The 27,477-nt window shown below is 46.7% G+C and overlaps 2 protein-coding genes across 3 annotated transcripts; both read left to right on the top strand.

The window, feature by feature from the left end:
* Nucleotides 1–252: 252 nt before the first annotated feature.
* On the top strand, nucleotides 253–6,147 carry LOC135806554 (sperm surface protein Sp17-like). Its single transcript, XM_065320753.1, has 2 exons — nucleotides 253–832; nucleotides 4,835–6,147. The coding sequence occupies exons 1-2, from the start codon at nucleotides 679–681 to the stop codon at nucleotides 5,455–5,457; spliced, it is 777 nt and encodes a 258-aa protein (XP_065176825.1). The 5' UTR covers nucleotides 253–678; the 3' UTR covers nucleotides 5,458–6,147.
* A 6,814-nt stretch (nucleotides 6,148–12,961) lies between these two features.
* On the top strand, nucleotides 12,962–27,135 carry LOC135806553 (protein slit-like). 2 transcript variants are annotated; one of them, XM_065320752.1, is made up of 14 exons: nucleotides 12,962–13,356; nucleotides 20,194–20,305; nucleotides 20,778–20,849; nucleotides 21,187–21,252; nucleotides 21,663–21,734; nucleotides 21,980–22,045; nucleotides 22,743–22,814; nucleotides 23,196–23,261; nucleotides 23,651–23,719; nucleotides 23,927–23,998; nucleotides 24,899–24,970; nucleotides 25,251–25,322; nucleotides 25,713–25,942; nucleotides 26,159–27,135. In XM_065320752.1, the coding sequence occupies exons 1-14, from the start codon at nucleotides 13,254–13,256 to the stop codon at nucleotides 26,626–26,628; spliced, it is 1,614 nt and encodes a 537-aa protein (XP_065176824.1). In that variant the 5' UTR covers nucleotides 12,962–13,253; the 3' UTR covers nucleotides 26,629–27,135. The 2 variants fall into 2 exon arrangements, with proteins under 2 accessions (XP_065176824.1, XP_065176823.1); XM_065320751.1 differs by lacking the exon at nucleotides 12,962–13,356 and adding an exon at nucleotides 18,654–19,386.
* Nucleotides 27,136–27,477: the final 342 nt, after the last annotated feature.

Raw genomic sequence — 27,477 nt, 5'->3', positions numbered from 1 at the left:
CTAGGGAGTACTACTCCCTGGTTGCAACTCAGAAGCTCTGGAACGAGGAGTCGTATCATTACTACTCCCTTCTGAAGTGAGTTGCCTTGACACCTGTCACCACGGCAACCGTGTGGGGTCGCGCTAACGAGCGTGGATTTTCTGACCGATACGGCGATACGCGATCGATCGACTCCTAGATCCATACTCCTAATAATTATAATAATAATTATTGTCATGGATCCATGGTCCACCATGCCCATGCGTATGCCATGGTCCACTCACCTGCTCACCGTGCATGGCTCGCTAACTAAACCAAGTCGCACTTACACACTGTTTGTGCACCAAATAGCCATTGTGGTGGGATTTCTTTGCGAAGATTGGTTTGAATAAGAACAGAGTTTGGGAACACTGTCAGTGGGCCGGCCCTGTGATCCAACCCAGGCAGCATTGCACCGCGACGGTGCCTTCACCCAGTGGCTGGCTTGAAAGTATTGGTAGGCTTTGGGAAGCCTAGTACTAGTAGTAGTATATTCGCTAGGACTAATACTACTACAGTACTAGTGGCTGTGCCCTGGCCTGCGTCTCCCGCAGGATCTAATCCCATTCGATAAAGTCAGTTCACCACTGCACTGCTAGGTATTTAGCTACTAGCATCGTGCCTGCCTATCCACCGCCTGAACGAAAGAATTCGTGAGCATGTCGATGAAATTTGCCCCTCACCATCTGACGGTGCCCGATGGCTTTGCTGAGCTCCTGGAGAGTTTGACTCGTGAAATCCTGCGTGATCAGCCCGATAATCTGGTGGACTATTGTGCAGAGTATTTCCAGAGAAGATTAGAGATCAGGGACGGTGAGTGTCGCACACAGATAGTGCTGTTGTCAGTGTTGATTCCCGCATGACGTACTGTATTGTGTACATGACTTGTTTTATTCAAAGCCCCACATAACCATTAAAGGGGAAGTTATTATATATAAAGGCAAAAATCAAAATTAAAGTTGTAGTCTTCGGGGTGCTGAGTCGAATGGTCTTCGTCCGAGAAAGCTGAGACGCTCCCTTCCTACTTGAATCCCAATCGAACTCGCGCACTTCCGCCGAAACTGGGTGACTGCGCCCTACTAGATGGGGATTTGTATGCAAAATGTCACTAAAAGCGCCATTTCGTTCTTATAAAAGCACGGATGACCGCGATTGGCCCATATGTTGTAGTCTTTTGGATGCTGAGTCGACTGGTTATTTTTGTCCGAAAAGGCTGCGATGCAGCGTTCCTCCTTTATTCCCAATCGAACATGGTTGAACAAGCGGTCACGTGCTCCTGGGTGCCCAAATCACCTGGTCACCACGCCAGCAGGCGACAACTTTCACACCAAGGTTCAACTCGAGTTCAACTCGAGTGACAGGACTGCACCCAAAAAAAATCCAACAGGCTAGTAAGTTGTACCCTGCAGGCACGGTGACCAGGTGACTGGTGTACGCAGGAGCACGGACTGCTTGTTCAACCATGTTCGATTGGGAATAAAGGAGGAACGCTGCATCGCGGCTTTTTCGGACCAAAACCAATCGACTCAGCGTCCGAAAGACTACAACATAATTAGGGGCCAATCGCGGTCATCCATGCTTTTATAAGAACGAAATGGCGCTTTTAGTGACATTTTGCATACAAATCCCCATCTAGTAGGGCGCAGTCACCCAGTTTCGGTGGAAGTGTGCGAATTCGATTGGGATTAAAGTAGGAAGGGAGCATCTCAGCTTCCTCGGACCACAACCATTCGACTCAGCACCCCGAAGACTACAACTGGTGAAGTTTTGATTTTTGCCTTAACTTCCCCTTTAAGTGAATAATAGCAAGAAGGTACATGTACAAGAGAAGAGCTAGAGAGAAAAGGGAAACCAAGGAGGAGTCCAGGTGGAAAAGTAAACAGTGGCGGATCCAGGATTTGGCCGAAGAGGGGGCCCAAGGTATCCGTCCCCCCCCCCCTCCCCCCAAAAAACAAAACAACAACGACAACAAAGTCCTGAAGTTAATCCGTTGGCTACAAGCGAAGTAGAGAGAGCGTTTAGTTTCTGACAAGTGAAAAAGAAAAAGGAAGGACGAAGTCGACAGCACCGTGCACTGCGTGCAGGACTTCAGCCCAACGCGATCGCTGCACTAGCTGCACTTTGTACCAGGCCCTGCATTTTTGGCACATTTTTCACATGTTTGAAGTGCGGCCATGTCCTCAGGTCGCAGTGCGTACAGTAGTTGTACACAGCGCGCTGGCTAGTGCGTGACACCGGACACGTATATAAGTACCCAGCATGCGTGACCCACTTGACTCGCGAAGTCATTTCGAGCGCTCATTCTACAGTCTACTGTAATCCTAGACCAAGGTCGAAATTTTCAAAGGGGGGGGGGGCAGGCCCCCTGCTCCCCCCCACCCCCCCCCCCCCTGGATCCGCCACTGGTAAAAGTAAAGAGTGTAGTCGCTTGTGCTCACTACTGTGTAGTCTGCATGTACAGTCGTGGCCAAAGAAATCCCACCCACAAGTCATAAGTAGCGCTGTGTTTCCATGTCATGCATGATCCAAAACCGCTCTGAGGGTCGCATGAGCCTTGGCGCTTGGACAGATTTCTTACTTACACCTTACACCTTACACCGGGCCATGACTGTACTTGGAGTGTAGTGCGAGAAGTTAGTAGAAGTAAAGAGGATGACAATTCGTTGGAGTTTAGTGCATGATCAACTTCATGGGGTGTAGTGCATGATCAACTGCATGGGGTGTAGTGACGCATCAAGACCGGTGGAAGCAGTTTTAATTGGTCCGATCATACCATAGTCTTTCATACAGTTTGTGTAACTTGTGATAAGGCGCTGGGTACACATGTGACCTCGAGCCTTGGCAAGAAGTCAGGTCTTGTGGTCTGCCATATGGCCGTATGGCCGGACCAAGCGTACCAATTCTACCATCCCCGCCGCCTAGCTGCGCATAGTCGTAGGTACTTGGAGCACACATTTCACTGTATGGATCCCATGCAGAGTTGTCAGCATGGACTGACAGTGTGTGGGCATACACTGACTGATGTAGGATATGACGGTGCAACATGCTGGCTACACAAGCTAGCTGTTTATACTTGTATGTACTTTATGATGTATGCACATGTGCAGTGGAAACAGGTGAAAACCAGATGTAGCAGCAGAGATAAGCGATTAACTTGGAAACAGGCCTCAAATTCAATACAACCTGGTCTGGGAGAACAACAGCCTACCGGAAAGGTTCCAAGTCTGTGAGAATGTGGCTCCAGATACGGAATAATGCGATGCACATGACAATTTTAAAGGGGAAGTATACCCTAAAATCAAATTTTCACCAGTTGTAGTCTTCTGGGTGCTGAGTCGAATGGTCTTGGTCCGAGGAAGCTGCGACGCTCCCTTCCTTCTTTTCTCCCAATCGAACCCGCGCACTTCCACCGAAACTGGGTGACTGCGCCCTACTAGATGGGGATTTGTATGCAAAATCTCACTAAAAGTGCTATTTGAAACTCGGGTATTGAGCCAATAATGAAAGTAGAAAGGAAAAGGACATATGGAAAAGTGCTATGTCGTTCTTATAAAAGCACGAATGGCCGCGATTGGCCCATATGTTGTAGTCTTTTGGACGCTGAGTTGTACTGGTTTTGGTCCGAAAAGGCTGCGATGCAGCGTTCCTCCTTTATTCCCAATCGCACATGGTTGAACAAGTGGTCACGTGCTCCTGGGTGCCCAAACCACCTGGTCACCGCGCCAGCAGGCGACAACTTTCACACCAAGGTTCAACTCGAGTTCAACTCGAGTGACAGGACTGCACCCAAAAAAGGTCAAACAGGCTAGTAAGTTGTACCCTGCAGGCACGGTGACCAGGTGACTGGTGTACGCAGGAGCACGTGACCGCTTGTTCAACCATGTTCGATTGGGAATAAAGGAGGAACGCTGCATTGCAGCTTTTTCGGACCAAAACCAATCGACTCAGCGTCCAAAACACTACAACATATGGGCCAATCGCGGTCATCCATGCTTTTATAAGAACGAAATGGCGCTTTTAGTGACATTTTGCATACAAATCCCCATCTAGTAGGGCGCAGTCACCCAGTTTCGGTGGAAGTGCACGAGTTCGATTGGGATTAAAGTAGGAAGGGAGCGTCTCAGCTTCCTCGGACCAAGACCATTCGACTCAGCACCCTGAAGACTACAACTGGTGAAAATTTGATTTTAGGGTATACTTCCCCTTTAACACCCTGTTCAGCCGTATTTGAGTCGCACATGTGTTCGTTCAATGCAGTCGGTATATTCACGAAAGTCACCATCATCGGGACCAGCAACATTTACATGTAAATCAACCCCCCTAATCACGATTAAAAAGCGGAGATATATTTCCAACATACGTTACAGTTTCGAATGTCCCCTGTACATCACATTACTCTTGTTCAAACGTATAGGTACAGTTAAAGAGTATTCGATAGCGCGATTGTTAGCACAAATACTCGTTCATTAGTTGAAGAGTAATCGTTTGTTCCCTATGAAGATCATAACGTGAATATTATCAGCATGAATCAAGCTTCAGAAGTGCACCATGGATGTAGGCTTGTTAGTACAGTGTGTCGCGAACATTTGCCATCACAAACTCGCTGGTTCTGAGAAATTGCACAAAGTTAGTGATGCGGACATTGGGCATTTCACGCTGACAGTACAGATCACAGGGAGTCGATGAAGAAGCTGCAAATTGGATTTTCTTGCTATTCAGAGTCTCCAGTGTGGTCACGTGTGGAACGGCACGGTTCTCTGAGTGTGTGTGTGTGTTTGTGTGTATGTGGGTGTGTCTGTGTGTTTGCGGTTGCAGGTAAGCATGATCTAGATCATATACCTTCGACTGCACCGGGCAAGCCCCGCAAATCAGGAGAGAGCAATCATGTTGGCGCTGGTGAAGATGAACTAACCACTAGCTCTGCCCCAACGGAAACCGGTGACGAGGAGTCGGCTGCAACTGAGGAGGTGATTGACATCGACCTAAATGATCCTGAGGTGCACGCAGCTGCCTCCAAAATCCAGACTGCCTTTCGACGGCAAAAGAAAGTGGATTCAAACGTGCCAGAATCCGCAGGAGCTGCAGCAGTGCCATCGGCAGCATCACCTGAAGTACACATGGAGGAGCAAGAACAACTTACAGATGAAGCAGACGTTACAGGCGATGTTGACAGCCAGGAAGACACTGGAGATGATGAAGTAGCTGAAGATGAAGATGAGCTGGAGGAAGAAGAAGATGACGAAGCTACTGCCCCTGGAAGCAGGGAGGAAGAATATGACGAGCAAGTTGGAGATGAGGGTGCGGAAGGTGCCGAAGAAGAGGATGACGATGGTATTCGTAATGACGGAGAAGAAGGAGAAGAGGACGAGGAAGGAGAAGAGGAAGATGATGGTGGTGAAGACATTGAAGATGACAACTCACCTGTCCCAGAGGATTAGTGTCCAACACAAGTACTAGTACCGGTACTAGTGTACAGTGTCCAACACAATCGGTGACATTAGTACTAGTATTCTATGAACATCCAAACTACCATCCAAGCCACCATTCAAAACAATTTATGGACAGGACAATTGAACTGTAACACATGTGAATATATTTTGCTTGAGTATTTGAGCCAGCTTGCAAGTAAATAATAGCTGTGTCTGTGTGACCATCTTGTCAACTTGTTTTGTGATACAATATATCCAGCTGGTGGCTTGTACAACGGCATTAGTGAGTCCCTCGAGTCACACTTTTCAATGTCAGCGGGGATTTTTGATTCTCAGGGCTAATCGACGTGTTGCAGCGTAGTTCCTATCTCATCATGCCTCTGTGGATATTATAGTGTTGCGTAGCGTAGAATTGCTGCAATGAATTGTAAGCTGTTTTGTTCCTTTCCTGTCATGAAGTTTAGGCAGCATGTTCTAGATGGAACTGACTAGGTTTAATTTATTGAAATGTGGTCTCTTGTTTTGAAACTGGATTTTTATCCGATGAAAACAAGCGCAAAGACATAACTCTATAATTCTCGACCATATAACCCGTGATGAGTTTGACAAACTGTGGGTGAACCTGAAGATGGCCCTTGCCCGAAAACTCGGATGCTTTTATCTTTTTCTTTCAGTGATTGGTGTAGCCTAGAGACGTTTGGAGAGTGTTGTGAAGATGTATGGGTATTGTCGATGGCTACAATGGAGTCTTCGCGTATAGAGAAGTGGGTGAACATAGTCACATATCAATATTATACATATACTTATTGTAGGGATACGGCAGTATACTGATGAAATGTTCGTTTTGTGCCTGCTGACTAACGGATATAATTATCTCCGAGTCAGCAGGTCATGGCCCGGCACATGGGGTGGGGCTGTAAACAATGCCCAGTACTGCAATGAGTCGTTGCCTGCACTGATGTTCTTGTTCTCAAGTTTTTCCACACCACAACTGACAGTCTGTATCCTCAGTCATAATGATATCAATGGCATCAAGGATCTACACTCCTACTCCACATGATCAGGATAATGTGCAGTATTATGATCATGGTTTGATACATGTACATGTAGTTGGTATGCTGAGAAACTCGAGGAGGCTTCACACCGCAATCCATTCAGGGCTAGGGACAATGTGCCCTCCACTGCTCCAACGATCAAGCCATTCCCGCAGCTTAGCATTGTCCACCACAACTAATACTTCACAAGCAAGTGACCAGTACCAAGAGGCAAAAGCACTGTTGCAAGCAGGGAGCAGGGATAGGAGTGGCAAAATACCAGCTGAGGTTCCGACTCCATGTTGCTCAGAGTTACACTGAATCCTTCATCCTCTATGCCTTGTACTTGAGTAACTAGTACAGTTCGAAGGACAATTCGGACATGTACACGCACAAGTTATGTTGCTAGACCCTTGCAAAAAGTGCTCGATGCCACGAGGACAGAGCCAAGAGCACAAGTAAAGTTAGTTACCAATGAATGGAACTCGGGGTTTCATGGATATTCGCCACTCCTCAGACAACACTGATGATACTACGGTACTATACTGCCCAGTGCCTAGGGTTAGGACTAAGGAGAGGAGCGATGTTAAAAGCGATAATACTTGTACAATGTAAAATGTTCATGTACAACTGATTATGTACATGTATATACGTGAAGTGCCACATGATGAAGACTTATCAATCACTGTTCTTGAGAGACTGTACTGCACTGACGAGTGAGGTCCTACGTCGTTATCTCATAGCGTAAGATCATCAGTTTCATCACCATGATCACTGATACTATACTGTCTGGACTCTGTAGAGTGTAGTGTGTTCCACCGTGCAATGCACGTCATGACGTCACGGGATCATTGTGGTTTGGGAAGTGCGTCTTGTTTCGCCTCGGGCAATGGCAAACCCTTTCAACCATTAGCATCTAAAGCAACGCCAATGAATATTCAAGTGAGTGCCGGTATGTATGTTTCGTGGACTACAGCCTAGGCAGCTACACTACAGCCTAGGCAGCTACACTACAGCCTAGGCAGCTACACTACAGCCTAGGCAGCTACACTACAGCCTAGGCAGCTACACTACAGCCTAGGCAGCTACACTACAGCCAGATGCGCATTGCACACTCTGGTTCACTGCTAGCTGCGGAAATCACACACCGACTTCGCAAGGGGAAAAGAGTCGGAGTTTAAAAGACAAATGAAAAAAACAGAAAAGAGGGAACAGGACGACACTACTACAGTCAGTACTACTGTAGTTACTAGCATACGTACATGTCACGTGATGTGTATAATATGCAGCTACTTTGTTTAATTAACACTCTCTTGCCAAGTAGAATCTACTGGGCCCTGGAAGAGCATTTTCTCTTCAAAAAGTTCAATGCATTATCTGCGTGCATAGCTTGAGACGTCCAGCGCGGGCTAGTGCCAGTACTAGTGGGCATGGTCTGATGCTACAACAGTACAAGACAGACTGCAGTCATGACATACAGTAATATCAAAAAGTATTCTTTCTAGACCAAAGAATGGTATATTTGATGAATAAAGATAGAAATATTTGCGGTACTTCTCCAGACGTTTCGTTGTTCTGAACAACATCGTCAGTGGATAAAGAATTGAGGGCTTTGTTATTACAATGAGAGTGGATAATCAACGGCTTGTCCACCAACTCTATGAGTCTGACATACAGTGCTGGTGGTCGACAGTCACCTTGGTCACTGACTGTCAGGGCTATACCGGAAGTGGCAATCTGCACTTTGAACAGGTCGACCATGAGGCACGTGTCTTACCTGATTTTAGGTCTACAGGCGTGGAATGGTGCCGGGCCCGTAGCTTACCCATGATATAGCCCCTCGGCCTCGTCTACTCACCCCCTTGAGCTCCGTACAGACTGCACGTACAGTCAGTATTCGGCGTAGGAGGGACTCTGGGAGCCTTAGCAGTAGCTCTGAGCGCTCGGCTTCTTCAAAATGAAGGTCAGCAGGGTTCTCAACTTCTCAACTCCCGACATCCACGTTCAATGCACCTCCGCGAGGCTCCGGTGTTTCTTGAGACGTGCCAGGTTCACAGCTACACTAAATGACTAATGTCATTATGACATAAAGATATTCTCGGGCAGATCGGTATTTAAAACTGCAAAACAGAAGAAGTAACGATGTGTTACCCGGCTGGCCGATCGTAATCATTATGGCTGTAGTATAGTGTCACTGTAGACTAGTCATTATCACCGTCGAGTTCCGGCGCTTCCTCACTGTTTAGCTGTCGATGACTGATGACGGCGGTCACCGCACCGACCCATCGACCAGTGTGGAGCAGAGAATTCCTAAACCTTGGTGTTGAGTCAGCACAGCTACAAATAATTACATATCCAAAACCTCACAGCCGGCCCTCCGAGATTGCAAACTCGCGCAATGCATTTACAGGACGATGATACAAACAATGACAGTGCATGGTGATATCAGTGTGCTTTCGATTATTATTTCCATAATGTCACTTCATTATGTGCTCAGCCCCTCATAGGTGTTGCGACAATGCCGCTCACCATCAGTGCATTCAACATTGAACAAGGTTCGAAATCTCTTCGACAAGATTGACGCTACGTTTGCCCTAGACATGGGAAGGCGAGATCATACGAATGATGGTACCTTCATAATCATTATTGATGAGTACCGCTTAGATGCTTGCGCGCGTGCACAGTTTCAAGAAGATGGAGGACGTTTCATAGACACGATAACCGGATTACCGCCTCGACTACTGAAGTAGATTAGTATGCAAACAGGCGATTAAGTTTAGCTTCCGTGGCCCCAACAGGCCGAACCGAGTCACTTTCAATTAACTGTTTTAAAAGGACTCATTTTAATAATACCTCTCCTACCTTGGGACATACCTCTTGACGGTCTAATCAGGTGCAAGTTGTTGGACCAATTCATTACGCATAGACCAGGGAGTCGTACTACCCAAACCAGGTACGACTCCTTGCTCCTGGTCACTGGTACACGGTGTACATGTACCAGGATTACTCATACCGGTACTCATAGCAAGAGTATAAAGCTCCCTGGGAGCTTATATCAATATGCTAATAGACATAATGACTATAGTGTAGGTCTCAGCGTGTGGGGAAACTGGCCACATACCGCTGCATACATTGTACTGCGGGGGGGGGGGGGGGGGGGCTGCGTGTGTGAACAACGTATTAGTGATGTTACCATGTACCAGCGGCAACTATGCACAGTAGTTCTAGGTAACAGTTGTAAGTCATTTAAAGTTGCATGTACATAATTGTTGTTAGGTGATGTGTTGTACCTCGACACTGAGTCGACAGGCTCAAGGGAGTCGCTTCTGTGAACTGTGAACTGTAACACTCACAGTAAGAGCATGATGTACTGCTCTTCTTCCACGTGCAATCTACAGTAACTCCATTATGCAACACTTGCAAATGTTGTGTGTAGAATGGCCGGTTCTGTCACCCTGCATCCAGGGGCAGGCAGGGAGTCTAGCCCTAGCACCAATAGTGGCCCAGTACTATTGGTGATAGTGTCTAACCTAACCATGGACTTGAGTGTACTTGCAGATCAGTACTTCAGTAGGTATTAAAAGAGCTCTTCCTGCATAACTTGTCGCGTGTTCTACAATGTACATGCACCGTGTACTGCAGTCTTCAGTGGCTAATTGTAGCTACACATCCTGCACATAGCAGCCGACATGTACAGGCTTCTTCACACCATATTGCAAGTCTGATGGTACATGCATTATACGCTCACTCTACAGCAGGGAGTAGTAAAATACATATGTATTTTACTACTCCCTGCAGCTCTACAGCCTCTGTCTGCCTCTAGATCCTTCTCTATCACACGAATGGCCATAACTAACTTTAAAAGTACATACCGGTAGTCACATGCTCCCATTCCTGAGTCTCAGTCCCCCTCACTCTCACTCCGGCTCATCCACAGTCACAGGTAGACAGACCTACACGTGGCGGCGTCAGCCCAAAGGCAAAAGGATACATAGGGCGCGCGATTTCTCACTTCAACACTTGTTGAAATACGCTGTGTGAATATGTCGCTACACTCCTTGAGTCCTTACGCCAAGCTTGAGCAGAACTGTACTGAAATGAAAACAGTGACTCCTCGCAAGTTCAATGTACACGAGCAAAGCTAATGCTTGTACCTCTTGCCGAGACCAGATGATCTCTGAGCAATTTGTGTGTTTCATTAGCTAGTGGAGTGGTGGTGCTAGACGGCAAAGTGAAGATGGCATACTACCTTTCTATGTTTACCTTCAAGTGATTCGGAGCGTCGGAGCGTTTCACCAAGCAGATGCAATCAAATTAGGCTTGCTCTTCCCTCTGTGTGGCCCGTGACTTGGTGTAGACTACACGGGCATACATCATGAGCACACTGTCCTTTTGCCGTTAGGCCCGGTACGGGGCTGACTTTCGTTTGCATAGAAACCGCTCATGGAGCAAGGGTGTTGACATTGCCGTCCAATCTAGTCTGGCTAATCAGATTGAAAACTATTACTTGGCCTAGCTACTAGTGCAACAGTAATATTGCTAGTTCTTGTTTGCAAACTGCCGTCTCTCTCTCTCAGGATCATTCTCGGCTATAGCTGCATAGCACATGCGTATACTATGCATAATCCAAGCTCTAATCACTAATCACCTGCGCGGGCTACGATTATTTAAATTGCAAACCTGCAACCCTACGCCACTCCACTACTAGTACTACTGTACTAGCACTAGAAGCGGGAAATCTATGCCTTTGCGGCATTACTTGTCTGCTAGTCAATCTGTTATTACGAGAAGGATACAGCTCACTGTACTGCCAGTGTCACCAACTGCACGAGGAATAACAATTACATGCTGGCCTTGCACAGGGCTAGGGAACAGACAGGGACAGGGAACAGACAGGGCTAGGGAACAGACAGGGCTAGGGGGGTTCAGTAGTTTGGAGATGATACGTCTACATAGTGCAGCCAGTGGCATGCAGGGAACGGCTGGCGGTACCTGTCTCGTAAAGGAAGATGTAAAGATGTAAAGGCTGGTGCGGATTTGTCTAGAGTTCTGGCAGACACTAACACATCATGTTAGCTACGAGATAGCTATCCCGAGCAGCTACACACCTTCATATCGTTACTGGTCCAGTTCTACAGCGTTAATGTTACGCAGTGTTACAGAGTGTTACTGTGACGTAACTACGCTTCAGAAGTTCTACAGCCTGCTGTTCACGTGAATGCAAAACAACAATGATGTTATACCGTCGTGGTATTGAATTTCAATCTATATCCGCCTGCTCAGTACATACTGTACTACACTGTACTACAACTAGTAGTAATAGGCTATATTATTAGTAGTATTGTCGTGCGATCCTCCATGCACCATCACCAGATCACTGTATCATCACTGGGTAGTCAGTAGTACTGATCGTTCCTGTCCTCTCACGAGTCCTGCATCAGTGCATATACGCATAGCGGCATAATAGACTCTCCACTGTACTTCCCAAAGTTGGGGTTGAAGTCAAGAGTGGAAAGTGGATCTCTACATTGTATTTGTGCTACATAGATTGTGGATACTGTACTAGAACAGTGACTGGATAGTGCCAGTAGATGTGCTGTTAGTGCCAATACTGCAATAGTGGTACTGGTAGTATGTTGCGATGTCTATTGCACTGGCGGTCGGTGTACACCATTGCACCACTACATGTGCTGGAACACTGCATATCAGCGATTCTGAAGCAGCTATTTCCTATGTCTGATGCGCGGAGCCTCGGTTTCACTGTGCCAGACACGGCAAGCGCACACCGCTTGTCCACCACCCCATCCGCCTTCACTGGCTGTACCACTGCGTCAGAGCGGCATTCGTGGATAAGCGGATGGTTTTGAGCTCGCAGCACTCGAGAAAGCGCTTGAAAGACTCGTGACACCTACCGAGCCGGCTCAGGCTGGAAGATCAAATTATAGTCGGCGAGCACGGGGAAAAGAGAGAGGGCCATCACCACTCTTGCTAATGTTCCGACCAACAATTACATGGGCCCAGGGCTAACGTATAACATGCATGTTGTAGTGTGCTTTGTGGCTGCTTATGTCCGCGCAGGAACAATATGCCCGACGCTTCCGTATCCACTGCTAGTACAGTGTGTACATGCGACGTAACCTCGTTGCACGCAACCGAGGATAGGGCTAGGGCCAGTACTAGGGCCAGTAGGGGTGGATAGAACTGGAAGTGGAAGGCTTGACTGACTGTGTTGACAGGTGTACAAGAAATAAGTATGGTGTAGATCTAGACTACGTAGCTACGTCTACGATTACATTAGCACAGGCAAGTAGCGCTGATCTAGCTGAGTGCATGTTTGCATAGCACAGGAGCGCCGTGCATCCCGACCGCGGCGATACTGGGGTAGCACCAACACCGCATAGATGGCAGCGCAGGAAGCGCACGAGGTTCGGTGTCGAGGCGCTGGAAATGAACTGGCACTTGTGTTGTATAATTAGTCCTCAATAGTGTCACGTCAATAGCTCTAGCACACGTTTTTTGCCTCGCTCTCGCTTAGAGTTCAGGGCATGGACCAGCCTCGTGCGAATAGTGGCAACCTTCAAAACTTCAGCTCCCGCTGTGACCAGGTATTTAGTGGGTCCCTTGACGTGCAGCGCAACAGCTGAAGAATAAAACGCCAACACTGGCGGCTCTGGAGTCAGGAGAAGCGAAACCGGAATGAAAACTCACCGGTGTTGGCTGTTTGGCTTTAGTTTTGCCTGCGTGTAGCTTGTGACAAGAATAGAAATAGCTATGGCCTGCGGGACTGGAAACGACCGCAAAGATACTCATCTCTACGTTCTGCTGTTTAGCTATCTACTCATCTATCTCACTGAGGCTCATGAGGATCAAGAAGGTAAGGAACATAAACAATTGTATTGTAATGTCTGGGATAGTTGCTTACGGACAGAATGCTGCACGGAACAGTGCCACTACATAAACAAAATGTTTTGAGCAATACCAGAATGGTCTCCAAAAGCTGATCTTCTTGCCGCCAAGCCAACGATCGTCGATAGCTTGAAGTTGAAGTTCCGACTGTTTGCCAGGTGCAATTCACTGTTGGGTCGAGCGGACTCCTGACCTTAGCGGCACTAGCTTTGCTGTCGAAAAATCTGCGGTAACTGTTGCAGATAGGGTGCTCTTTCTCTGACCTGACCGCCTCTCATGATCGTGATGGAAGGGGAGAGTGGCGGCGTACCTGCAAGAAAGAATAATTATGGTAATCTCCACTGAAGACGGTGAAGTGGATTTGCGGATTAGTGGATCAGTAGTGGGTAGTGACCTCAGGAAGAGAGACGAGCATAACTTAGGAAGCTCTGAATGGAAGTAATCACATAAAACCTATGACCATTGCCAGTCTCCCAGGCCAGGCTAAGGCTGAAGTAATGTTTGCATTGTCTTTTGATTAGTTATGGAAAACATCTTATCCAAACCGTCACTGGTGGGAATACTGCAGTACTTGGTAGCCTGGGTAAGGTAGTGTGCATGCCTGAAGTCAGTGCACTTCAACTCTATCATCTCTGTAAGACTGTTGTTCCTAGGCCAAGTCAAGTCCAAGCACAATCAGCACAGGATTATAGACATGGGTGTGATTCAGTACTGGCCATTAACATAGCCCAGACCAGTTCCATATCTACAACACACATGGCACAGTGGTCATCCTTGCCCAGGAGATCAGCAGTAACATTACACTGTATATCCCTGATGCTGTACTGTGGTATATGGGAGACCAGTTGCTCAGCTAATAGTAATACCTAACCGTTGTGTAGGCCTGGGTGAACAAGTTGATGTCAAAACTGGTTACCAAACTAGAACACATCAAGTAATACCTGTGTCTAGGGTAGACAGCCCATTCCCTGGTATCCTACAAGCTTACAAGCCTACATGGACATGTTCATGTATGATGCAGACAGTATACCAGGCTGTGCTACTTGACTGTAGTACTACTAGTAGTTGTAGCCTTAGGTGGGTACTAGTACATGTGCTTCCAGACAAGCAGCAGCTACACACGTACACTACGATAGCAGTAGTAGGCTAAACAAAATGCAGATAAGCAATGTAGTGAAGCACATTGTGTAAGGCTGTACATGTATGCGCCGTCAAAATGGTGATGGGCTACACGGTCCTCAGCTTTCATTCTCTTAACAGCTGGCTAAAGACGAGCTTGCTTCCACTTTCCGGTTTATGCTCAGTGGTACTTTGGAGTATGAATACCTACATAATATATATGTAACATGGCTGTGAATGTGGAGTTTGTTGAAACTTTGAAAGTCAGCTTAGAGCAACAGTAGAGTCTCTATAAGGACATCTGCTGCATCTATTTCTAGCACTTTGACTCATGGCATTGTTTTTCAGCTCTATATTTCCTTCCTTCAGCGCACTAGTGTTACGTACTTCGAAGTACATGGCAGCAGTGGTGAATGGTGACCGGTTTAGTGCCAGCTTTGAGGATTATTTCACTCGTCATATAACAAACTTAAGAAAGGAAAATACGGCCGGAAGGTGTATAGCAAGCCTAGGAGTAACTGAGTAGTGTGGTCACAGTCACAGTCACAGTCTCAGTCACAGTCTCTAGTTGGATTTGTGTACAAGTATGAAGTAAAGATGGCTACATGTACTGTTAAACTGGCATCAGACCTTGATCCATTTCTAAAATATATCCCTTCACGGATATTCCTGACAGTCAATGTCGATGGATCTACACAATGTCATCATGTGTATCTGTTGCTAGCTGGTGTACATAGAGCAACGACCGCAGTGGCAAGGGCATGATTGAACCCTGTAACTGTGTAGGGTGTAGCCAGGGTTACTAATAGCCGGTGGCTGCTCAGCTTGGGTCTTGGTGGCTGGCTGGTGTTGGTAGTCCGGGTATTGACCATTATCACCTGTACATGTACTGGGCATAGAGACTCCATACCAGTGTGTATGTCATGATTAGAATAGAGTGTCCACCGGCCATACCACTCACCTGCATGCAGTAAGTAGTCAGCCTAGATTGTAGATTGGGCATTCTTTTACTCACACTCACAGTCACAGTAGCCTGTACTGGTCAGTTATAAAAATACATGTACAGGTCTAAGCACTGGTAATACATGCACGGATTTAGCCTAGGACCTTCACATACCACACACCACGCGCACACACACCACACCACACGCGCGCACACACACACACACACACACACACACACACATACACACACACATACACACACACACACACATGTAGGCATGTAGTGTATGATCTTTACCTAGTAGTAGACCGGGCGGTGGAGCATGTGTTCCATGTTCTCTCTCAGCAGGTACAAAGTGCCTTGTCCCTGGGTGGTCCGGGCTTCTGCTCATCATAAACAATTACTACTGAGATTGAGCAGTCCAGTGAATTGGAGTCAGTGGCTGGGACCTGTACTCCAGCCGGTATTCACTCAAATGCAGCACTCAGTGTAACAATTAGTCTAGCCATGCGTGTATGTGTGTTTGTGTATGCCGACGTCATGATACAACTATGGAACATCAGACTGAGCAGTGTGGAGGGCTGGTCGGCAGTTTGCTTTCATGCTGTGCCCTGGCAGATGTTTTTGGGACTTGAGCATTCCAGACTTATCTAGTTTCCACTGCCCTTCTCTGCTGGATATGCAGCAGTCAGCTCTCCGGTTCCCCATTATGGCTATGTACATGTGCAAGTGATTAAATGAAGATTCAGGAAGGTTGCATACAGAGCACAGGCTAGAACTGATACTGATGCAGCAAAAACCTTTGATAGGACTAGGAGTGCATATTTGGCTGGCATTCCCTCACCTGTGTGCCTGTGTGTATGTGTACAGTGTCAAAACTGGATGCAGCTGTTTGTAGGCTAATGTAGGCTAACCTGTCTAGTGCCTAGTGTGAGTTTGCCGACATGTCAGTATGTGTTCCCCTGTAAACTGAGCCATTGCCATGCCATGCCATGCGCCACTGCTCAGGCATCCTCCTTAGTCTCCTTACTTTTGCACTACAATCCTGCTGCATGGCCATGTCACACATGTGTGCTGGGTGATGTGAGCTCCCGACTCTGATGAGCACCTGGTGAGCTGCATGGAATCTAGACAATACGTGACTGTGAGCAGGCTGTACTCCCTGGTCCATGTGTGTTCTGTGACATAATTGGGTACTTGCTGGAGTGTAAGTGCAGCTGGTCCGGATCCCACTGCTGCACTTGGTAGCCAGGATTCTGCTGCTCCACTAAAGCTACAGTGTACAGTGCATGATGTGAAGGAACAAAGGCATCGCCTTCAACACTGTGTGATTGGATTCATTTGCGCCTCACAACTATCAGCTTACAGTTGTAGTGGGAAATGACAAAGCCAGGGTAAGCAGGCTTCCTGCAAAACCTTGTAGTGTTTGCAGTTGGGGAGGCAGGTGTGAATATCCGCACACTTGCATGTCCCAGGCAGTAGCTCAGTGGTGCAGGTTGACGTGGGTCCATGATAGTGCGTGTGATCCTGTACAGGTTGCAAGATCATGGGAACATCCAGCTGATTTCAATAGCATTGCAATGTATGCTCAGGGTGTGCCAGGGATAATTTCATCCCAAGTATTGCCTGTCAGTGAAAATACGAGGATCAGGATCATCATTAAAAGTTACCGAGGGAATGGATGATGCCATGTCATCATGTATACTATTTTTGATGATAAGGTTTGCATTGGCTTGAAGTCCTTTGTCGGCAAGAGAAAAACCCAGGTGTGTTGTGATTGTGTCACTTGTTCGCACGGCATGCCATCATAGAGAGATATGGTACAGACAGAGACTGACCAGTCTAGAGTGATGATCCCATGCCAATGCTACTATGCTCCAAGTCTGCAGCACACTCCTGGTATACACTCTCAGGCTGATAAAGACCTGAAAAGAATACCTTGAAAGTTTGAGCTGCTTTGTGAATGTACTTGCACCAGTTACCAGGAGGAGCCGAATTGTCAAACTTTGATCATGATAAGCCCAAGCAAAAAAGTGCTGCAAATCAGTACACATCACATTCCATTCACTTTCAGATAGTGTTCAGGAATGCAGTAATTGGTAGTCTCAGAGCAAAATTTCTGCTTTGGATGTAGCTTCTCTCCTTGTTTGCTGGTTTCCTTGTGGATGTCCAGGATGCTTTAGACTTGAACATTGAATTGATACTGAACCAGTATGTGTGAGAGAGAGGGGGGGGGGGGATTGTGCAAAACCACAGTGTAAATTGCTATAAGTGTGGTGACTTGATGTGCAGATCAGCTCTGGAGAAGAATCATGAAACTCCTGTTGATAATGCCTCAGGTCACATGTACTGGGGTAGAGGCCATTGTCACACTGGTTATCTTAGAAACTTTCTAAGTATTGTTATTGACAGGCGAATGCAATTAGTGAGTTATCTCTTGTGTGTGGCCAAGTAGGTTGTGTGTACATCGTGTACGCTGGTATCTATGTTTCATTGTCCATGAGAGTATTGGAGTGTGACTCTGCTGCTCTGCAGTCCACACAAGGACAGTGGTTACAGCACTTTATCCTCTCTTCGGATTTAGAGTGACGAACTGAGATTTCCAGATGTTGCCCTGTGCTGGCTGATGGCTTCTTGTCATTGATACTGTGCATGCAGACACTAGGCAGATTGTGTGACTGCATGAAGAGTGTTGTGTCAGATCGTAATACCGTTCACCCTCCGTTCACCCTCCGGGCGTTAAACCGTGCAATCAGGTGTCCACAAAGCTGGCAATGCCCTGCTGTACTGGCCTGACAATACAATCCCCTGCTGCTAATTCCGGCTACAGCATGAGATTTGAGAAGGGTAGCAGCTAGTCCATGTAACACCAGTACTGGCAGTAAAGCCAAGGTACATGTACTGGCAACACTGTAGCTGCGCAAGTGCTGCAAGTGCAAGTATACCAGGCACAAGTGCTTGTGAGTGACCATGCTTAGCAAGAAAGGCAATGGCATTGAATGGATAGTCGAAACCTGCCATGTGATAGGATTACGAGATATTTGAGTTTCCTCTACCGGGTGTAAGGGGAAAGGTGCTGATCAAGTGGATCACGGCCCTTGTCTACCAGTTGACCACGCGACAAGCACTGTTCGTGATCCCCGGTGAACAACACCACACTGACAAGTAGAGCTGAAGCAATATCACAATGCCGGGCGGCTCTCCGGCTCTCTGTTAGCCGCACAGTTTTAGTGTAGATACAGTGTTCGGGTTTCACTGGGCCGCAGTGGTCACGTGATCATTCAGCCCCGACCCATCAGCTGCTGCCCTGGCTATGTTACATGTAATATGAACAGGGATCAGTCACTTTGAAATCCTATACCCAGTGACTACAGGAATACTTGACCTGTCTGCGGGCAGATAGGCAGATAGCACCGGGGACGGAATAACGCCTCTATCAGGTTATTTGCTAAGTTCTGTCAGCAATACTTCTACCCTCAGACCCCAGTTTACAAGTGAATTCCTTTCCTGGTTAGAGAGGGCAGTGAAGCTTCAAGCTATTATATTAGCCGTGATGTTAAAGAGTTAGAGAGTTCCTACCACAAACACGTGCAGTCAGTCCTGCATAGCCGGCTGCTGTTGATCCAGTTTGGGATTGGTAGTTCGTCAGGATGCCTCTCTGCTGTGCTGCCCCATGCCTACATGGTACATGGTAGTTTGCTGTATCAGCTAGTCTACCACTAGTCTTTTCCCAGTGATCACAACATAACTTATGTCTATCTGAGATGGGTCGCTCTTGTCATTGTGGAAGCAGACATCAGGATAGGTTGAGCTTGTGCCCCAGGCGAAATGTGATGTACGTCAAAGTAGGTAGGAGACTTTATGAACAGATACAGGACACCGGGGATGGCAGGGCCCCTAGTGCCATGCATGATGATACAAGCTTATGGCATGGTAAGTGGTCCTTGTGTCAGCCCAGCCATCTTGTAGGTGGCAGGAAATGCAGACAGATGACGTCAGGGCATCATGCAGTTCAGCCTGTTGGATTAGATACCTGGCTGGGTGAAGCAAGGCTATGTCTGATGATAGAAGAAAGCCGAGTGAAAGTATTGATTTAGACAAGGACATGTTCCTGCTTTGTGATCATGTACAGTCAGCTACATGCACAAAGAGATCTCTAACCTATATGTAAAGCACTAGCACTACATGATTGTATTGTACTACTACTACTACTGTACTAGCAGAATGCTATCATGTGTGTATAGAGTGTCTTGTGATATCTGGCAGTGCCCCATAAGTATTACTTTGCCTCAAATTGGATTACATTTGAGACAGTGAATGGGTAAGATGTTTGTGTGTGTGTGGGGGGGGGGGGAGGGGGTTGCAACCAACAGTAACTTACACATCAAGCAAGCCACAGTGAGTCCAACCCAGTGGGTTTATAATTATAGTAGGAGCATGGCGGGTTTTCCCTATCCAACATTGATTGCTAAAGAGGCCTCCCAGAGATAGCCCTAGCCTATGGCCAGGCCATATCCGCACATCACAACCAGGCCGAACGTCATCTACACAGCCACGAGTATCCTCATCTACATTTAGGAAAACTGCTTTCTATGACACCTGGATCTTTACTCAGTGGAGTTCTCTATGCCACCCCCCCCCCCCCCCTGCATGGATTGGGCTCAGAGGGCAATAACAATATCTAGTTATGTTGAGGCTCACAGTACTGTTTGTGTGCGTGTGTTTGTCTCTATGCGTTAGGTCAATGTCCAAAGCAATGCTCTTGTGCAACATGGCACGGTGACCTGTTCATTGATTGCAGTGACAAGCAACTAACGTCCATCCCTCAACTGCCACACAATGTCAAATACCTGTAAGTATGATAGTCAGTCCACAGTACATCAACCATTGTACTGATCCGCATATATGGGCATGGCTCAGTGACCCCACAGCAAATCCACAAAATTGTGCATATTTCCCACATAATCATGGTGCAGGAAATTTTGTAGTCGAACGTACAATTTCACATGGTGTCATGCTACTATCAACTGATACTGTAAAAGTCAGGGAGCCGCGTGAGTTCTACTTTATTTCTAAGAATACTCAGCATTCTATACATCATGTGGATGAAGAACTCTCAATTCTCTCCTCCTCCTCTTATTCCTCCTCCTCCTCCTTCTCCTCCTCCTCCTTCTCCTCCTCCTCCTCCTCCTCTTATTCCTCCTCTTCTTCCTCCTCCTCCTCCCCCTTCTCCTCCTCCTCCACCTCTCTCTCTCTCTCTCTCTCTCTCTCTCTCTCTCTCTCTCTCTCTCTCTCTCTCTCTCTCTCTCTCTCTCTCTCTCCAGGCATCTCAATGGTAATAGGCTAACTCAGATCACAATGGCTGAAGGACTCACCCAATACCCTCTTATTGAACTGTAAGTTCTTCCTGAACATCTCCTGGGCTGTCATCGGTTCACTCAGCGGCATGCAGCAGACACGACGCTCTCGTTATATTGACTCTGCACAATGTCAATGTAGAATAGACATGGTTGTGCTGTACCTGCTGTATTCAGTATAATTCAAAAAACAAAATGTGGTATATGCATGTATTCAGCCGTGCAGCTCCCAGACCAATACCCACATACAGTGCATTGTCATACCTGTGTGTGTGTGGCAATGCAGTGCATGTTCTACATGTACATGCAGTGGATATGTGACTATCTACACTTCACTGCTCACTGCTCTGTATTCCTGCACGGTTTATCACTACAGGTATCTACAAGACAACCAGATATCACGCATTAGCAAGAACGGACTGCCACCGACGCTAGAATCATTGTAAGTGGATAGTCCAATGGTCCAATGCTCTCTACTCTACTGTGCCGTTCAGTGTGTGGTCAGTGTAGCAGCTAACTAGTGTACTAAGAGTAGTAGAGTGTGTAACAGTGCTGTCCCCACTGAATTTCAAGTTGACCCAAGTCACTTGTAAGATGCAATGCTGCTCACACCAGTGATTCAGTTCCAGTGCTTCTACCCTTTACACACATGTTTCTACCTTGTACTACATTGCACAGGATCTAAACAACGGGGGTATTGCAGGCTATTGCGTCACAACTTCACAAGTAATGTATTTCCTTGCATGTGTGTGTGTGTGTGTGTGTGTGTGTGTGTGTGTGTGTGTGTGTGTGTGTGTGTGTGCGCGCACACGCACCTATCCGTGTGCTTGTGTGAATTTTGGCTGGCTTTAGATCTGTGGAGAACAACCGGCTGACAGGCGTCAATAAGAAGATGTTCCGACAGAAATCAAACCTTCTCGTACTGTAAGGATACATTGCTTCATGTGTGCCTCAGTCATGCTCAAATGCTGGATCAGTACTGCCGGGATGCATGTACAGATGCACAATGTAGCTTCAGTAAATGTCACATTGCAACATCAACATTAATGACTATGCCCGGACATCGCTGAGGAGCAATTTTGTTGGAATGATCAAAACTGTTGATATCATGAGTTGAATGTGTTTTGTAACTTCTGTACGCTTGTGTTTGCTTGTTTGTTGTTGTTCAGAAATCTGAATGGCAACAGGATTAAGCGCATCGGAAAGGAAGCCTTCCCGCCATCCTTGGAACATCTGTAAGTGGGGCATTGGTGGCACAGAGCAAAATCCGGGTAATTTTAGTGGGTTTGCAGAGAAAATGAAGGGGCCGCTACAGCGCTACATGAAGCGGAGCCTCCGCAGTGCAATTCAAATGTTCACTGTTCACAGTATAATTATATGAATTGGACTGTATGTGCGGTGGTGACCCTTCGTGTTGGGCCCTTTGCAGAAAAAAATCAATGGGGCCCTCACCATCCAGGTACCCTAATGAAGCCTGACAACCGTTTTACATGGAATTGATACTATCAGCATTTCTAGTATCCTCTTTTTTCAAAATGTATCTTTTAGAAAGCATAGCCCCCTGAGTGCAGGTACCTACAGTGCATTTCAAAACTATAGACGCGTAGGGTTTTTGAAATATTTCAAATTTGGCTGGAACTTTTTGAGAACAGTTTTCGGAATATTGCTCAGGATCGCTCCACAATTACTCTCATATAGTTTCTAAAGGATTGGATAACAGACGCCCAATTTGGAAAAATTTATGCACAAAGTGATCACAGATTTTATGTGGTATAGATGCTGGCATAACAGTTTTTGCCTAGGTACGCGTCTATAGTTTTGAAATGGACTGTAGCTCTGACATACTACGTTCTTCTCATTTGCTGTGTGACGGTATTGCCATACTACGTTCTTCTCATTTGCTGTGTGACGGTATTGCTATCTGCCCTACAGACAAATCAAGGATAATCGCCTCACTAGAATCCACACCGGAATGTTCTCTCATCTACACAGTCTACGATCATTGTAAGTTCAGCAGAGTTGTTAAATTATGACTCAGCACAGATCACACATGTACCATATTATACCGTTGATCCTCCTCCACCCCCGCTGTGTTGCTTTTCAGCTGGATTTTCAGCAGGGGATGGGAATTAGATCAAGGCCGCCATCAACTCCGTATTTTGATTCACACGCTGAAGTCGCTTCCCAGGTAGAAATTCAACAGGGGATGGAAATTAGAGAGGGGGCGGATCAACGGCACTTTACGCCTACGTTTGCGGTAGTGGAGACAATACGAACAGTTCTGAGATAAACCGTTGTTACACTAGTGTTGTGATTGCACTGCACGTGCCGGAGATGATGCATGCGAAATGTGCGTGGTCTTTTCTTGATGATGATTCTCCTTAGATACTTGAACAAGAATTGGATAAAGCAAGTAAAGGAGAACTCTTTTCCCTCTGAGATCTCTGTAATGTAAGTACCTTAACTGTGTGTGTGTGTGTGTGTGTGTGTGTGTGTGTTTGTGGGTATGTGTGTTTGTGGGTATGTATGTGCGCTTGGCATTGCATGTGATAAGCTGAAGTAAGGTTACACACCACACAATCGTTATGCACCTCATCTGCGCCACATTCACGTGGCACATGCACACGACATATTCACGCAGCTAACGTATTGGTCCAAGCTGTATGATGAATGGAAGTGTATGGCACTATAAAACTTTAGCTAGTCCAGATGTTCCTGGTAACTGGGCACAATATTGATAGAACAGCAGTGCGTGTCTGTGTGAATGCGTTGCACTGGGATTGATCCGCATGATTGTACTAACCGTCTGTGATTCATGTTCTTGTATGGTTGATGTGCAGTAATCTGGGGAACAACCGACTCAGTAATGTTGGTAACCAATTCGCAGGCTTACCAAAGCTGAGAGTTTTGTAAGTAGCAGTGTGTTCTGTATAGCCATGATGGCATGTGATGGTAGTGGTGGTGGTGGTGGTGGTGGTGGTGGTGGTGGTGGTGATGGCGGTGGCGATGGTGGGGGTGGTGGGTTGTGATGCCAGTATGGATGATGTTGCTATTTCTCATGCTGGCATTTGTTTATTTGTGTGTGTGTGTGTGTGTGTTTGTGTGCTGACAAACAGGAATCTCTATAGCAATCGTATCCGCATGCTGTCTCCCCAGGCGTTCACCAATATGCCATCTCTGAAAGAATTGTAAGTCCCAAGGTTTTTGGCTTGAATGTTAGTAAGATGAATCCCTATTCGTCATGACATTGATGTATAGACTGATACATGCACAGAGGTTACTATTACTAGTACTTGTATACATGTACAGAGGTTACCATGGTTGCTAGTACTTGTATGCGATTACATCATCAGTTGAGGTGCTTCGTTTAAAGTGGGTTGTTTTGTTTTAAACGCCTTAATTCAGCCAAAACCGGGATTTCCTAATCCAACTGGACTTCTCTATCCGAATGGACTGTAGTACAAGTAATGTGTTATCATGGCTATATGGTATGTTGGTTATATGGTATGTTGGTTAGGCCCAAACAAATAATGACCTTGTTTCCGGTCGGCCGACCGGGCCACTTTTTCCCAAATTCTGAAACTTTTTTTTGGTCCCAAATGTATACAAACGGTGGCAATGCCATGTGTGCAAGTGCACTGAACGAGTCATAACTCAGTCAAATCTCAATCGAATTCCACAATCGAAACACCTACAAGGTAGCAGAGATTCTCAGCTGTCGGCTCGAAAACCTCCGGGGTCGATACGAGCTAGAATAACGGAGCTGGAAGGACTCGAACTGTTTGCTTGATTTCTCAGGATGTACGAAAACAGGAATACACCACATGCTGTACAAGAACAGTGAGTCAGTCAACTCTGACATTGACCCTTGCCATGATATATGTACAATGTACATGTGTAGGTGCTCTTGTCCATCAATACCACAATGATTGAGGAACCAAAAAAAAGTATCCAAAAAAAGTTTCATTCCGGCCGACCGAGTCTCCTTTTTGAGGGGTTGCCGACCGGAAACAAGCCTATTTTTTGTTTTGGCCTTATATGGTATGTTGGATTATGGTATGTTGGATGGACTGTTATCTGTGTGACAGGAGTCTGCTGGACAACAGGTTGAGAGAAATAGCGGCATTGCAATTTGCGACGCTGGCAAGCTTGACAACTCTGTAAGTTTACAGGCAGTTGCAGTTCAACCACCTATGCGTATTTTGTTGTGCAGTTCAACCACCTATGCGTATTTTGTTGGAGTCTGTGGTCTGCTTATGTGTATTTGTTGGGGTTAGGCCCAAGGTGAACAAGCCTTTCTTTTCCAGCTCCTTCAATTAATTTGGTTGCATTGCATGATGACATTTGGGGGCATAATTTTGCCTATGCCATGGCAGGGTTTCTCATTGTGCTTCTCCTTTCTCTCTCTCTCTCTCTCTCTCTTGCTGGTGTGAATTTCAGGAACTTGTTTTCCAACATGATCCAAAAGGTTCATTTCACCGCATTGCCACCTCGTGGAAAGCTGCAGAGATTGTAAGTAGATCGGACAAGTACTGTGTGAGTGTGTGTGTGTGTGTGGGGGGGGGGTAAATGTATGTGTGTGTATGTGTGCGTGTATGTGTGTGAGTGTGGTGTGAGTGTGGTGTGAGTGCGTACTCTGTCACTGGTGCTGCTTACTATGACTTACGACTTCTGTGTACCAATCTGCCGTCCTGAGAGCTGTGTTCGGTGTGGTCAGGTAACCCTGGCAGTACTGATAATGAGTAAAGCATACCGACCGGAATAAACATGTTCTGCATCATAGTAACTTGCTATCCCCACTAACCCCACTACAAGTATACATTAACGTCAAGCCTGTCAAACTTGAAACTGTGACCTAATGCTTACCATTCACATGGCTATTCTCTGCTTTTCTCACTCCAGGTATCTGCAGAAGAATCCACTGCTCTGCGACTGTCATCTGGAGTGGCTAGCAATCAAGCTTCGGCAAGAGCAACTGAATGCGAAACTGTTCGACCTCTTCTTCCTGGACAGCAGTGTGCCAGAGAAGGACTGGCCGTTCGACTACCCCGATGAGGACGATATCCGCTGTGCTGCACCAGCAGCAAACCGGGGAAGGAAAGTGATGGAGCAACGTACGGACTTCACATGTGGTAAGCCCAAGCACTGCATCAGGTGCACGTGTGTGTGGGGGGGGGGGGGGGGGCATGCCTGAAAATTACCCATAAAATGTCCACCATGGCTGCATTAAAACGATCTGAATATATGTAGGTATTTCGGTTTGCAACCGAGCTGACAATAGTGTTTGTGTGTGTGTGTGTGCTCGCGTGCGTGTGTGCCTGCACGTGTGTTCTTGTCCCCCACAACAGATGGCTCCTTCTCAACAACAGCAATCCGGGAAACAGTTCGCATCACGACAACAGCAGCAATAGCTGCGGTAGATATCCTGCAGTTACCTGTGAAAGAAATGACTGAACTACTCACATCCTCCACACTGGTCACTACAGCACAAGCTGTCGCTGAACTGCCAGAACATGTAGATAGCAGTACTGCAGGATTGCCAAGAACAGCACCTTCTCCCAGCACTGACCAGACAACACCTACTCCCGCCATGGACCAGACAACGCACCATGTTCTTCCAGCCACCCAAACACAGGTGCTACGATCGGCAACAACAACAACACTTCCGCGTTGGCTCATCCACTTCAAAGCACGGAGAGTGGTAACGAGCCCGCTGCCAACACCATCCTCTGCACCCTCTGCAGCCATGCCAGATCACAGCTTACTCCTCACTACCATGCTCAGCATGTTATCATCATTGCTGTATGTAACCAACTGAGAACGAACTTCTGCAACCAACTGAGACTGACGAACTTCTGCAACCAACTGAGAACCTTCCTCAGATATATCCCTGTGCAGTTGTAACGTTATAGGAAAGGAATTTGTCATCATCATCACCATCTTCTTTTCCTTGTTGAGGTAGTCAAGTTTCTGACTGCATATCATCTGCAATTGAAACTAGTCAGTAAGTTATGGCGATGATTTATTGCTGACCTTGAGCTCCCACATTTGCCCTTCTTCCCATAGCTGTTGGTATTCAGCTGACCTTGAGCTCCCACATTTGCCCTTCTTCCCATAGCTGTTGGTATTCAGCTGACCTTGAGCTCCCACATTTGCCCTTCTTCCCATAGCTGTTGGTATACAGCAGCCAGCTTGACTCTTGAGAATGACCACCATCATATGATCACGCTTATATCTCATTCCGATATCATAATGCTACAACTTACAAGTATACCGTATTTTCTAGAACCCAGCAGACCAGGAAGCTATTTTCACAATAGTCTTACTAGTCCGGATCACCAGTGTTTGTGCTCTCAGGCTCCTCCAGTATGCACTGTATGCACTGAGTACATACTAGTGGTACCTTGCAATGTGCCAGTGTACATGTAGGTTGGGGGAGAAGAGTACATGCACTACACTGCAGCACTACATGCACTACACTGCAGCACTACATGCACTACACTGCAGCACTACATGTACAGTGGGTATCGGTTATACTTATAGTGTGGTCGTGTAAAGGAATGAACTCATGTTTTCATAATCATACCGGTAACAGGGGTTTCAAGTGCACATTTATTCTTACAAGCAATTTTATCGTACAGTAGAATATATCGGTCCTAAGACTAAG

This window comes from Sycon ciliatum, chromosome 1, assembly GCF_964019385.1.
Source record: "Sycon ciliatum chromosome 1, ocSycCili1.1, whole genome shotgun sequence".
Classification (NCBI taxonomy): domain Eukaryota; kingdom Metazoa; phylum Porifera; class Calcarea; order Leucosolenida; family Sycettidae; genus Sycon; species Sycon ciliatum.
This window is presented reverse-complemented; position numbering and strand designations above follow the sequence as displayed.